This window comes from Bos indicus, chromosome 8 (genome assembly GCF_029378745.1).
Source record: "Bos indicus isolate NIAB-ARS_2022 breed Sahiwal x Tharparkar chromosome 8, NIAB-ARS_B.indTharparkar_mat_pri_1.0, whole genome shotgun sequence".
NCBI classification, from domain to species: domain Eukaryota; kingdom Metazoa; phylum Chordata; class Mammalia; order Artiodactyla; family Bovidae; genus Bos; species Bos indicus.
Genome location: NC_091767.1, coordinates 29,326,487 through 29,341,190, shown reverse-complemented (window position 1 = coordinate 29,341,190; position 14,704 = coordinate 29,326,487). Strand labels below are relative to the sequence as shown.

Genomic DNA, 14,704 nt, shown 5'->3' with positions numbered 1-14,704 from the left:
ATTAGGTTCATTGTTTGTCTGTATTATAAGGTTTATTTGAAAATTTAATTTTTAAAGCAGACACTCTTTCAGGTTTTAAACCAGACAGCCTGTAATCTATGTAACTTTTTTCTTTATGGTCTTTCCCCAGAAAGTAAATACAGAAGAAGATACCTTTTGCTTTCCCTCATCTCCATCTAATTCCCTACTTGCATTCCCAAGTGTGAGCTTTGACTTGACAAAATCCATCTGCAAGCCCCCAAAGAGGAAGAAAATAAGAGTTGGACTCAAGGGGGGTAAAACGCAAGAAAGTCAACAAGAAAACAAAGATGCACGAGAAAGTCCAGGAGGCCGGGTCCCTGGTCTTGGAGAGACTTGGAGAACCCCTAGGGAGCTGGGAGAGCACTCTATGGTGCCATATTGGGAACCTGGACCCATCTGGATTTTTACATAACCAAAAACACTTTCGCTCCCATGCCACCCAAATGTGTGAGCTCTTACTGCATTTCTGCTTCATTACTCTCTGAAATGAAATAAGGCCACAGCTGCACCTCAGTTTAAATCAGTGATTTCTCTTCACTTCGATTCTCTATGGTGCCCACAATCTAAGACAATCAAGCTGTTACCCACAGAATAAATCCTTGCTGTTATTCTCAGGCTGTGTCTACATTTTATTAAAAATTAAGCATTCAAATAATCACATAGACATTTTGATGAGTTACTTGAGTGACCTTCTCAAGTGACAGATCTGTAATTTGTATTGAGTTGATCCTTGGGCATCACATTCAAAGTCTGAACTAGTCTGGTGAGCACCATTTGTTAAAAGACTATCTTTTCTCCACTGCTTGGTCAAAATTGGTTTGCCATACTTGTGTGGGTCTATTTCTGATGCCTTGGTGGCTCAGATGGTAAAGAGTCTGCCTGCAGTGTGGCAGACCAAGTTCGATCCCTGGGTCGCAAAGATCCCCTGGAGAAGGAAATGACAACCCACTCCAGTATTCTTGCCTGGAGAATTCCATTGGATGGAGGGGCCTGGCAGGCTACATGTAGTTCATAGGGTCAGAACAGTTGGATATAACTGAGCGACTTCACTTTTACTTTCATTCTGTTCCATTGATCTATTTGTTTATTCCTGTACCAAACATACGCTGTCTGGATTACTGTAGTTATAAAGTCAGTCTTGAAATCAGGTAGTGTCAGTCCTTCAATTTCATTTTTCTATATTGTGTCAGCTATCCTGGGTATTTTGCCTCTGCAGATAAGCTTTAGAATCAGTTTGTTGATATTCACAACTGCTCTAAAAAATAAAGCATATTTTTTAAAATAAAAATCTGATGGAAATAAAGATATCTCAAAGTATGCCTGATTCTCATCAGAAACTAGACAACTTGCTTTCCCCAGTAAGTTCCTATCCTCCAATTTAGGTACAATCCTAAGGAGAAATGAGCAGTGAAAAACCTTGATTTTGGTAGAATTTACCCTGAAATGAGTAAGTAAATTTAGAATAGTGTGAGTTCATTCCAAAATAGGAAAATTAAAATTTCTACTTTTGGGCAAAATATGATTATGACAGAATAAATTAAGTTATGCAAATCTGTGCATTGAAAAAATTTAAACCTGTTAACAGTCAATCTGAAAAATAAAAAAAGGCGACCAACCTTAAGTTGAAGTTGCCCATTTTGGGGAATTCTTTCAAATATATAGTAAATCTTCTCCCTGGGTGAGTCTTCATCTATGGCTGAGAGAACTGCACTAGAAATAATACGAGTTTCGCCCATATTTATTGTAATTTCAGCCTTCCTGTAAAAAAGAAGATATCTGGGTTGATACTGAAACAGCAGACATTGCTTTAACAGGGGACACTCATAATGACTATTACAGTGTTCAACCTTCAAAAATTAGGGAATGATTTTCAGTCTCCAAAGTACTAAAAATGGTGAGTCAGTCTTGGGAAACAAGCTCTCATTTCACCTTACCTGTGAAAGTCCTGAAAATATTTAGCCAGGATTGATGAATATGGCACAAGGTAATTACCTACTCCTCTTTACATGTATAGAACTTTATAATTTTATATTAAAACTTATTTTATAAACTGTTATTTTTCCAAAATTTTATTTGATATGAATATAACAACAGCTCCATGAAGTTAGTGGGCTAGGTATTCTCCTTCTAATTTTATAGATAGAAACTTAAAAAGATGAAATGACTTACTCACAGGTATTCTAGTACCCTTTATGATAGACCATTATGAATTTGGTGATATTTAGGCAATCTGTAGCCCTCTACATTACTCTTTCTCCTTGACAATCTTCTGGGTAACTAGCATTGTTTTCACAGCAATTCATCTTTTCCAAGTGCCACAGCTGCCTGGTCAACTCCTGGCATCTTGAAGAGAAGGCCGGGGCAGGGAGCAGCTGTTACTTCTACCATAGAAACCGCTACTGTGGTTTCATGTGTCCTGTAAAGGGTGACCACCTTCACAGCCAATATTGCCATTTTCCCTGGTCTCACCAAAGTAAAGAAGGGATTTCTTTCCACCTGTTGTTTTTTGTTCTTGGTTTTGGTCATCACACAAGAACTAACTGTGACACTTTGTTTCTGAGAAAAACTGGGAAGTTTCCTTGGGATTAAGACCAAGGACATTTTTGTAGCAAACTGACCATTCTCAACAGCTTTCCAGTCCTCTGCTGAGAAGTCAAAGCCCAAACACCATAGTTCTAACCTTACTAGGTTTCTCTTGCCTCCTCAGAACTGACATCTTCCCTGGTAGTAGGAGGCAAATTTTGCTTTCCTCTTTATAAGAGACTATAATACCATTGAGTTAGGAGATAGATAGGCCCCTGGGCTGAACAGCTGCTGTTTGTCAACTGGAGTAAAATTGCAGCTTTGTTCTCACCCAGACACTCCAAGGACAAAGCTAGTGGCAGAAGCTGAGCTCTGCTGAAGTAAAGAGACAAGAGGACCAATCCTGAGGTCAAGGAAAACTTCTCTGCACAAATGCAGGAAGACTCCTTGGTGGTCAAAAGGCAGGGGGCACCAACTGTGTGAACATGTACCCACAAGCATCTGCAGTGAATCCATCTTAGTAAAAAGGTGCGCACACATGTTGGGGAGAATCCTTGAACAGGTCACATATGGGAAAAGAAACAAGATAATTAGCCAAAGGTAAACAAAGATCTGGAAGTACTGTCCTATATTAGCGATTTAAAATCACCCCCTTACTGCACTCCTCCTCATTAGGGTGGACACACACTCTTTCTCTACAGGTGTGTATTTCTGCCTTGCTTCACTCTTAAACACACAAAACGATTCTCTATGTGCTCTCCCACATGCTATACTGTGTCTCTGATAATAAACTTTGTACCTGTTTTTACAGTTTTGGCCTCCTTGAGAAATGCATTTTTCACTGAGGATAAGAGCCAGAGTCACTTTGCTTCTAGCCTCTAGACCCTTGTCTAGTGGGGAGGATTCCTCATTTTCATCCAGGCTACCCAGGTTCAATTCTGGGGCAAGAGACTAAGATCTTTCTTCAGGAACACTCATTGCTGTCTCTCCAAGATCAACATCATTCTAGGAGATTAGAATGGTGGTTTGGGACTCATGGAGATTAGTGGTGATTTTATTTATTTATTTATTTTTGACCTCACGTCTTGTGGGTCTTAGTTCCCTGACCAGGTATTGAATTGCAGCCTCTGGCAGTGAGTGCATGGAGTCCTAACCGTTGGACCACCAGGGAATTCCCAGTGGTGTTTTTAATAGAAATAGATGAACTGAAACAGGAACCCAATACAATGAAGATGATAAAGAGTCTGGTAGAAAGAAATGGCAAGAAAATGAGCGTTCAAGAGAGAAGAAAGTGTGTCACGGTGTGTTACCCTGAAAGGGACAAAGGCTCAGTGTAGGTAATTTATTTGGGAAGTGACCTCAGAACAAGTGAGAGGGAGGGGAGGAGGAAAGGGCAACAACACAGCAGTTAAGATTGCTATGGGACTCAGTCCTACTGGGGATCTGTTGAAGAGCCACGTCGAAAATGCCACAAATTTTACCTCTGAAGGATGGGAGGCTGGGACCCTTACATTATCTACTACCTCTCATAGGTGGAGAATGTCCTCAGAGTGTTTTCCCCTGTGCCAGGACAGGGGCTGAACGAGCCACTGCTGCCCAGAGGCTGAAAAGCAGAGCACTACAGGTACTTTCGGAGAAGGCAATGGCACCCCACTCCAGTACTCTTGCCTGGAGAACCCCATGGATGGAGGAGCCTGGTGGGCTGCAGTCCATGGGGTCGCTAAGAGTCGGACACGACTGAGCGACTTCACTTTCACTTCTCACTTTCATGCACTGGAGAAGGAAATGGCAACCCACTCCAGTGTTCTTGCCTGGAGAATCCCAGGGACGGGGGAGCCTGGTGGGCTGCCGTCTATGGGGGCGCACAGTCAGACACGACTGAAGCGACTTAGCAGCAGCAGCAACAGGTACTTCAGGAGGGTATGGACAGGTGTAGGGCATATTCCATCACTAGAATCAAATGTAGGCTAAGGGGGTTCAACCCCACGAGTCAAAACCACCGACTATAGCATCTAAAAAGAATACCAAAGAAATGGTGTCAAATGCACTAACAAGGTCCAGCCAGATGAGAAAAGCCATTAGATTTGGTGGGAAAGCCATTAGATTTGGAGACAGTGGGCAGAAATGGAAAAAGCAAGCACAAGCTATTTCTTCAAACAGTTTGGCACTGAAATGAATGAGGGACTGGGTCATCAATGCAGTCTAAAACGAAGATACCTGCTAGCAATAATGATAATAACTGACATTTATGAGAACTTACTAGGTTCTAACCAGCCTTTCAAATACTTTTACATATTTTAATTCATTGAACCCCTTCAACAACCACATGAAAAGGATACTGTTATTACCCTCATTTACAAAGAGGTTGACAAAGAGGTAGCAAGAGGTTAAATAATACATTCAATATCAAATCAGGGCTTCCCTGGTGGCTTAAGTGGTAAAGAATCTGCCTGTAGTATGGGAGACCTGAGCTTGATCACTGGGTCAGGAAGATCCCCTGGAGAGGAGAATGGTTACCCACTCCAGTATTCTTGCCTGGAGAATTCCATGAACAGAGGATCCTGGCGGGCTGCAGTCCATAGAGTTGAACATGACTGAAGGACCAGAACTTTCACATTCTTTTTCCCCCAAGATCACACTACCCATAAGTGGCTGAATCAAGACAGTTTGGCTCCAGAATTTGCTCCCTTCACTATTAACTATATCCCCATGTCTTGTTAGCAGAAGGAATGAAAAGGGAAGAGATGGAAGATGCAGTTGAGAAAAAATAATGGAGCATGTTCTGAGAGAAGGCAAGAGGCGATATGCTCAAGGACACATATGGAAGGGAAAAGAACAGAAGGGAAAAAAGGAGAAACTTCAAAGCAGGGCTGAAGGAACTTTGGTGATTCTGTAGATGAAGCTATGCCAGGAGGTTTAACAGCAAGAATCTAGCAAGAAATAGTAAATCAGATAAGACTGAATGAGTGCCTTAAGTCATTTACTTTTCTGGGCTCAGTTATCTTAGTGAAGAAAACAATAGCTACTTGACACAATTTTGGTGGGGATTTAAATAAATATATGTGAACAAATCCAGCACACTGTTGTATAGAAAGCATTTAATAAACATCATTTTTCATCTCTCTCCCTCTTTCTTAGATGAAGTGAGGTCATCAGAAAGGAGGCTCTTTACTACCAAAATATCTTTCAAATATTCAATTTTATAAATCAAGATTATACCAATCCAAAATTCCAGCTAGAAAATATGGAAATAGTATGTGTATCACTGATTCATTTTGCTGTACAGTAGAAAGTAGTTTTAGTCACTCAGTCATATTTGACGCTTTGTGACCCCATGGACTGTAGACTGCCAGGCTCATCTGTCCATGGTATTCTCCAGTTAAGAATATTGGAGTGGGTAGTCATTCCCTTCTCCAGGGGATCTTCCCAACCCAGGAAGCAAACCTGGGTCTCCTGTAGGCAAATTCTTTACCATCTGGGCCACGAGGGAACACAACAGTGTAAAGGAACTATAATCCAATGAAAATAAATTTAAACAAATAATTATTCCTTAAAAAAGGAAAACATTTCAAAAGGAAGATGAGTTATAAGCCCAGAAATCAACACGATTTGAAAAAAATTTTTAATTTTTATAAATACACAAATCCTAAGGACATACACACAAAAATTTCTTATTGAATACTCTTAGTCAATCTGATGTCTGAGATGAAACTCTCAAAAAATTATCTCCAGCATTTCCCATAATGCTTTCCAAGGACCTCAGTGGCCATAAGGAAACAGCAAGATAAGGAAAGGATTTGTTTCTTTTCTGTAAAGTGAGGAGACTTTGGGAGTTTACACACTATCAAGAAGTTGTTCACTTCCTAATAAAAACTTAGACTATCTACTCAATGCCCATCATGCTACACCATTGACATGGTCAAAGAGGTACCAAGACGCACACAACTCCCTCGATCCAGGACCTTAGAAAGTTGAGCTTCCTAAAGTTTTGACCTTGGACAGTTCTCTACAGTTGCCAATGATAAGAGAAATGGCTGGAACTAAAGAAATATAACAGATGAAGATTCTGTAGCTATGATCAAACTGATCAGCTCCTGAGAAAGTTTGCAATGAATAATATCAGTACAGAATTTTTAAAAGGTGATCATCTTGACCTCAGGTGGCAACAGGGTATTGATCCCTATGGAACACAGAAGAGGACTGGAGGACAATGAAATATGAAGGTGAAAAAAATCACGGCAATATATTTCCCTCAGCCACTCTTAGCTCAAAGCTTAACCAAACCCACAGTAAGGACTGTCTTCAGTTGTATGATCACACTTTAGTTGAATTTATTTATTAATTACTCTCTTGTTTGTATGTACGTGTACACGTGCATGTGCTTAAATATTTAGTACACTGTTCATTCTGTATTGTATGTATAGTCATTTTGAATTACTGACAACTAAATAGAACTTTTAGAGGAAAACCAAATAATTAAAGGCTAATTTGAGAAATTTTAAGGAGGAGCTATGTTAACTAACATTTGCACGGAAGGTTCTAGGTGCTTAAGTCCATGGGAAAGTTGCAACAGGCAGGAGTTGTTAAAGACTTCTCTCTGGAGGAAACACATTACACTTGCATCTAGTATTCCAGACCTTAGAACTTCCTATAGAATCTCAAATGGACTCTTTTCAGGTAACTTACTTGCTCAGCATTGGTTTCTCATCATTAACTGGGGTGACCTCTACAAAAATGGTTTTAAGTATCTTATGTTTCCCATCTGACACCTGGATGGTAAAGTCATCAGCAAGACTCTCTGAATCATCATGCACATACATCAACCTCATTCCTGGACAAAGGGAAAAAAGAGAAAGTAAATCTTTCTTATGATTAAACCATTTCAAAATCTGTCGCAATAATTTGTTTTAATTTCCAAGGCATTGCTATTATCATGAGCTCATTAATCAGCACAATAAGGTAAAATCAAACTATTTTATAAAGTAAGAGTACCCTCCTAGTTCATTAAAAGTTCCTATTTAAATAAGTTAGTATTTGATAAAGGTCTTACTTAAAGTCATTGAGAAAAAATATATTATTCAATACACTGAAGAGAACAATGATGACAGGGTATTTAAATGAAACAAAAAATTAGTTCATTACTTAGGGGAATTTGTATTTAGATACCTACCTCAAGCCAACAATCAAATAAATTTTAGGTGAATCAAAACTTAAATAAAAAACTATTTTTAAAGCCTATATAACATTCACATGGAAAAAATGGAACTTTCATATGTAGCTGGTAGAAAAGTAAAATGATGCAGCTACTTTTGGAAAACAGTTTGACAGAGTTTTAGGTTTGATCCCTGGGTCAGGAAGATCCCCTGGAGAAGGAAACAGCAATACACTCCAGTATTCTTGCCTGAAAAATCACATGGACGGAGGAGCCTGGCAGGCTACACCTCATAGGTTCACAAAGAGTTGGATACATCTGAGCACATGAGCAAATGGGATAAGATCAATTTTTCAAAAAGAGTAATGAAAAAATCCTTTAGGCTGCTATTTCAATGTGTCATTTCCTTAAAGAGCACATTATCACCTCAGAGAATAATGAGTTGTTATAGGTTGTTCTATATTTGTTTCAAATGTGGAGATTTTGACAGACAAATCTCTTCAAATTTAGTTCCATAATCTCGATTGTTTTAAAAAGGAATTTTTTTATTATGTGATTAAAACCTTGGGGTAAAATACCAAAATTCACAAATATTATTTTTACTGATGCTCTTAAGGTGAAAGAAAAGATATTATTTCTTTTTCAATTACCCACTCTGTCTAGCTGCGACTTCAGGTTCTGCATTAATCCAGAGCCCAGAGAAAACCCTTGAGGGATAAATGAATACAGGCGAAGGCCATTTCTTCAATTCCTCTTTCTGTGACTTATTACTATCTTTTCTGGGTTAAATTATTAAATCAACAACAACAAACACATTGAAATGAAACATGATATACCATTCTTGAGAAGTTCCATGGAAAAGTTGTAGACAAGTTCATGCTTCTGGCCAGGGTTGGCTAGTTGCTTATATTGAAAAAAGTTTCTGCTAAATGCCCTGTTGATGAGGAGGCCATGACGCGGTTTGTGGGTGATACTGAACAGCAAGGGGTTCTTGGGAATGTCCCGGTCAGTAGCACTGATGATGGAAGAATCCAGCTCTCTCATCTGACCCTCACACACCTAAACAAAGACAAGAGAAGTCAGCGGCGTGTGAAATGAGACCTGTCTTTCTTTTGGCAAAAAGCTCAAAAAATAATTTTAAAATATCCTATAATAATGTTAAGAGATCGTCACAAATTTTCCATGAGGTTTGTCTGTAATGAGTCCTAAAAAGAACTTGCTAGTTTAACATGACCTTAGAAGACAATAAGAAATCTACTCATCTTTCTCAAGTGTTTTTCTGAAGATTTCAAAGTACTTTATCCATTTCCATGAAGGACTAAGGATATATATATAAACACATATATATATTATATATAATCTCATATATATGATTCATAATTCAAAGATCAAGGACTAAAGCAACCAAAAGGATGCTTGCTTTCTGGAAGTCAAAGAGTTCAGTTGTAAAACTGGGTGTAGACCCTGGCTGTCCTCACCTGCCATTTTAACCTCTGAACCTTGTTGCTCTCACAGTTCTTTTTTTCTGCTTTACAAATGGCATAAATATCTGCTATACACACTGGAGGATGATAGGTGTTTTTAATTTTTGTCATTGCAGCAAACACTGCTGTATCTCGATTACAGTCAACCACAGTTGAGAGGATGCTCCTGGATACACAACAGTATGTAGTTTAATGCTGGGTCCCTGATCTCTTCTCTGTCCTCACACCACTAATTTGCCTGAACAACCCCCCTTCCCACTTCAAGTTTCAGAATCCTTTAAGCATAAAGAGAACTGAATGTTTTTTATTTCCTGTAGGATCTAGTTATTTAGAAACATTTGTACCATTAACATGGTACTTAGTCATCTTCATCTTCATCTTCTTTTTCTCATAGCAAGGGAACAAAAAAGTATTTCTGCTTCCTACTGTGAAATACAGCAAGATCTAAATAATATTAGTATATAAGTTTAGCATTTGCTTATTGGGCACGTACAGAATCACTGTAAGAATGTGAATATTCTAAAGAATCAAAGTCCAAATGAGACGGTGATGGCCTGTTCATCATCAATTAGAAGACAAGGAAAAAATATATAGCACTACTAAATACAAATAAACAAGAAGTAGGAAAGGGTGGAGGAATCCAAGAATGCCTTTGTGGCTAAGTGGACATTTTACGTTTGAAGAAGACATGGGCTTTAGACTTGTGAAAATACTCTCTCTTCAGCCTCTCTTCAGGACTTTGAAAAGAGCCTTCCTACAACTACTTGGATGTACATAACAAGAATCATAATATCTGACATTTGGGCTAAAATTATGCGGGTTCCCTTTTATCTGGCCTACATTTTAAAAACTGAGATGGCATAATAATTTAATGCACGGTGATAGAAGTAGGGAATCATCTTTGATAGTAACTTGCATTTTTCTCCAAAAACTTTAATAAAGCAACCTAAAAAAGATGTTCTAATCATCTTTCTTTATAAAGCTCGGGACTCCTGGACTCGTGGTACAGCAGCCTTTCCCATTTACAAAATGGTAAATTCATTCACAAGATGACTTGGAAATTTTATCCAAAAGATGTGAGATTCTTCTTTGCACATTCAATAATGTATTGAGATTATAAATAAAAAGGTTTAGATAAATAGACATAAAACACAGTAACTCACTAGTAGACAGCTTTGAAATAGATTATAATAACTTTAAAATCTCAATTTTTTGTGCTACAAGTTGCAGCACAACGTGATGGAAGCCCAGCTAGCTATAAAATAAATACACTTTTCCACAAGAAAGCAAAATACATATGACTATTTTAAAAAATCACTTGAAGCTTAAAGCCAGCTCTGCCAATAACACATGGGGCTCCATATTTGTTACTCTTCAACAGCCTCTGTAAGCAATTCACAGGAGAGAAAAAAGGCATGATTACTTTCAGAGAAGAGCAGGAGACAAATTCCCAGTGGCCTAATTATTTCAGAAACTCCAACCTGAGATAGATACAAGACAATAGAGGTAGGTATAGAAGGAGTCATTTGTAATTTCTTCTCTCTCTCATAATTACTGAAGTGCTCTCTGGAGAAATCCATGTGCCAACAGAAGAGGAATGGCAGGAGCTGGCTTTTAAGTCTCATCCTTTTAAGTCTTATATACCATTAAGACTTGGCAGAAAATTAAAATCAAATAAAGATTTTTGCATTTAGAAGTTGATGATTTTTAGTGAAAAATAAGGCAAAATAATGGTTTCAAAGCAACTTTGATCAATGTCTGGAAAAAGATGACAGACGTAACAAGACTAACATGAATGACACCTATTTAATAAGAATTTTCTAAGGAGATGGTTAGATAGCTTCACCAACTCAATGGACATGAATTTAAGCAAACTCCAGGCGAAGGTGATGGCACCCCACTCCAGTACTCTTGCCTGGAAAATCCCATGGACGGAGGAGCCTGGTGGGCTGCAGTCCATGGGGTTGCTAGAGTCGGACACAACTGAGTGACTTCACTTTCACTTTTCACTTTCATGCATTGGGGAAGGAAATGGCAACCCACTCCAGTGTTCTTGCCTGGAGAATCCCAGGGATAGCGGAACCTGGTGGGCTGCCGTCTATGGGGTTGCACAGAGTCGGACATGACTGAAGTGACTTAGCAGCAGTAGGAGACAGTGGAGGACAGAGGAGCCTGGGGTGCTACAGTCCATGGGGTTGCAAAGAGTAAGACATGACTTAGCAACTGAACAACAGCAAAATGTGCCTGATCATCATGATAGTCATGGCCACCCTAAAGGAAGATCTGATACACATTTTGCAGATGAGGAAACAAAAACACAGAGAGAAATAACTTACCCAGAACCCTATGACTACTAAACAGCAACACCAAGTCCCTCATATTCCAAAACCAGTACTCATTCATTTAATCAGAATGTTATGAGTAAATCTGGATTAAGTAATTGTATAAAAATTAGGATTGTTTAAAAAGAATGATATGCTTATATGAAAATATGAAAATATAGTAATCAAAGGTTTTTTTTAAGTAGAAAGTAGGGTATCCATGAAATTAAAAGACGCTTACTCCTTGGAAGGAAAGTTATGACCAACCTAGACAGCATATTCAAAAGCAGAGACATTACTTTGCCAACAAAGTTTCATCTAGTCAAGGCTATGGTTCTTCCTGTGGTCATGTATGGATGTGAGAGTTGGACTGTGAAGAAGGCTGAGCGCCGAGGAATTGATGCTTTTGAACTGTGGTGTTGGAGAAGACTCTTGAGAGTCCCTTGGACTGCAAGGAGATCCAACCAGTCCATTCTAAAGGAGATCAGTGCTGGGTGTTCTTTGGAAGGAATGATGCTAAAGCTGAAACTCCAGTACTTTGGCCACCTCATTTAAAGAGTTGACTCATTGGAAAAGACTCTGATGCTGGGAGGGATTGGGGGCAGGAGGAGAAGGGGACGACAGAGGATGAGATGGCTGGATGGCATCATGACTCGATGGACGTGAGTTTGAGTAAACTCCAGGAGTTGGTGATGGATAGGGAGGGCCTGGTGTGCTACAATTCATGGGGTTGCAAAGAGTCAGACACGACTGAGCAACTGAACTGAACTGAGGTTATATTAATGATCTCTGATTTGTAGGTGAAAACATACAGAAAAGTCATATGCATACATACATACATATCATTGGCATGGACACAAATTACTTTGGTGGAAATTACTGAAAACTCAACGGATGGGGAGTGACCATGCATAGGGACTGTTAAAGAGGGAGAATTTCATAGTTCACTGTGTAAGTTTCACAACATTCTAACTTGTTTAACCACATATATTATTTTTTTAAGACAACAGTTGTCTCAGCAGTGATATGCTAGGCTATTTTAGCTATCTCTAAATTTTTAAATAAAACTAACAAATATACAATATAATGACATTTTTTAACTGCACAAAAATAATGGTTGAAATTGTATTTTTTTCCTGTCATATATCTTTATAAACAGCTGTATAAAAAAGATGCCAGTAGTTTGTGAATTAAGAGTCCTTGCTATTGTAGCACTGGTTAAGGTAGCATGCTATGGAATCAGAGCACCAGGGTGCAAATCCCCTACTTTTTACTTACTGCCAAGCTCTGTGATCTGGGGACACTAACTTAACCTTTTTAGTCTCATTTATTGCAGTTATAACATGGCAATAATAACGCCATCACTTTAAAAGCCTATTATGAGGATTCAGTATGAACACATGTAAAGGGTTTGGAACAGGACCTACTCAAGTACTGCTTTCTATATACAGACAACTATAATTTAAACTATGCAATTACTATCTGTTAGCCATTATTATTATCATGACCATCATCATTACTATTAGAAAAATATTTATCAAGTGATTGCATTACATAACATAGGTTCCTGCCCTCTTCACTCATTAACTTGATGTGTTAAGTGCACAAAGACCAATGTAAATAGATTAGGTGAAAATAAAAATTAGAAAATGATAAACAGAGACTAAAAATTCAAATTTCTTTCTTACAGTAATATTCTGCACTATAAAATCAGGAGCTTCATCATTTGTAGCGTTGATTATAATGTAAAATGGTATCTCCATGGAGCGTCGCTTCCCATCGGTGACATACAACACAAACTTGTCAGCCGTTGGTTCCATCCCCAGATGCCTGGACTGCACATAGTTAATATGTAAAGCCTTCATGTCTTTCCACTGAAACGAAGCTAGAGCACACCAAAATGGAGCAGGTAAATAAGAAAAACATATTTTCCCATTCTACTGGTCCTTAATCCTTAACCCAATAGCCTATTTCTCAGCAGAGCAAATAAGAGATCACAGCAGTTGACCTAAGGATCGGTCATCAGGGACTTCTATAATGACTATACCCATCAACATAAAAACATATCCATCAATTACAAGGAAGAATTAAAATTTGCATGGAGAACAGAAGGGCTGTAACTGCTAACTAGGATGTAGGGACTTTAGACCTTCCCTTGATTAAAACCAGTGCTCCAGACTGAGCAGTTCTTGTCATATTTGAACAAGAAAGGAACCATCTCTTTCATATAAAGGCAAATCAAGAGTTCATCAATCGTTTGCCTGTTAATCGCTAAGTTGTCTCTAGCTCTTTGCAACCCCATGGGCTGTAGCCCACCAGGCTCCTCTGTCCGTGGAATTCTTCAGGCAAGAATACTGGAGTGGGTTGTCATTTTTCTCCAGGGGATCTTCCCCATCTAGGGATCAAACCCCAGTCTCCTGCATGGCAGGCAGATTCTTTACCATCTGAGCCACCAGGATGGTAGTCTATTGTCAGCCTACTTGACTGCATAGCAAGCAACTGGCAGGAATGAGTGAAATTAACTGACCTGCTATTATGGTATTCTGATATTGACTTAAATCAAAAGATAAAAACGCTCTGTGTTGTGTATTAAATCACAGGTGGTGGTTTAGTTGCTAAGTCATGTCCGACTCTTGCAACCCCATGGGCTGTAGTCTGCCAGGCTCCTCTGTCCATGGGATTTTCCAGGCAAGAATACTGGAGTGGGTTGCCATGACCTCCTCCGGGAGATCTTTTTTACCCAGGGACTGAATCCTGGTCTCCTGCATTGCAGGCGGATTCTTTACCAACTGAGCTAACTAAGGCCCCCACCCTAAGTCTCCCCGCAGGAGAAACTGCAATTAATGCAATAAATCTTTAATACATTAATCTTTCTTCCAACTCCATTGAGACATAATTCACATATCATGGTGTGAGTTTAAAGTGTAAGACACGTTGATTTGATACAAGCATGTATGTCTTCTCTGAAAAAAAGGTCTATTCAAGTCCTCTGCTCATTTTTTAATCAGTTTGTTTAGCTTTTTGTTTTGAGTTGTATGAGTAACTTATATATTTTAGATTTTATCTCCTAACAGATATGTGGTTTGTAGATACTTTCTCCCATTCTAAAGATACTCTTTTCGTTTTACTGATTGTTTCTCTTCCTCTGCAGAAGTATTTTAATGTAGTCCCACTTATTGGTATTTTGCTTTTTCACCTTTGCT

General features: G+C 38.8%; 1 protein-coding gene across 5 annotated transcripts in view; it reads right to left on the bottom strand.

Annotated features, from left to right (window-relative positions):
- The window catches only part of FREM1 (FRAS1 related extracellular matrix 1), a 178,293-nt gene that overhangs the window by 57,520 nt on the left and 106,069 nt on the right, over positions 1 to 14,704 (bottom strand). For all 5 annotated transcript variants that reach the window (XR_011568029.1, XM_070794530.1, XM_019965913.2 and 2 more), the window contains 4 exons: positions 13,190 to 13,386; positions 8,533 to 8,755; positions 7,231 to 7,375; positions 1,638 to 1,779 (listed from right to left, as the gene is read on the bottom strand). Coding sequence is in view for 4 of the 5 variants with exons in the window: in XM_070794530.1 (XP_070650631.1) it covers positions 1,638 to 1,779; positions 7,231 to 7,375; positions 8,533 to 8,755; positions 13,190 to 13,386 (707 nt within the window). In the remaining variant the exon portion in view is untranslated. The remainder of the gene's footprint in view (positions 1 to 1,637; positions 1,780 to 7,230; positions 7,376 to 8,532; positions 8,756 to 13,189; positions 13,387 to 14,704) is intronic.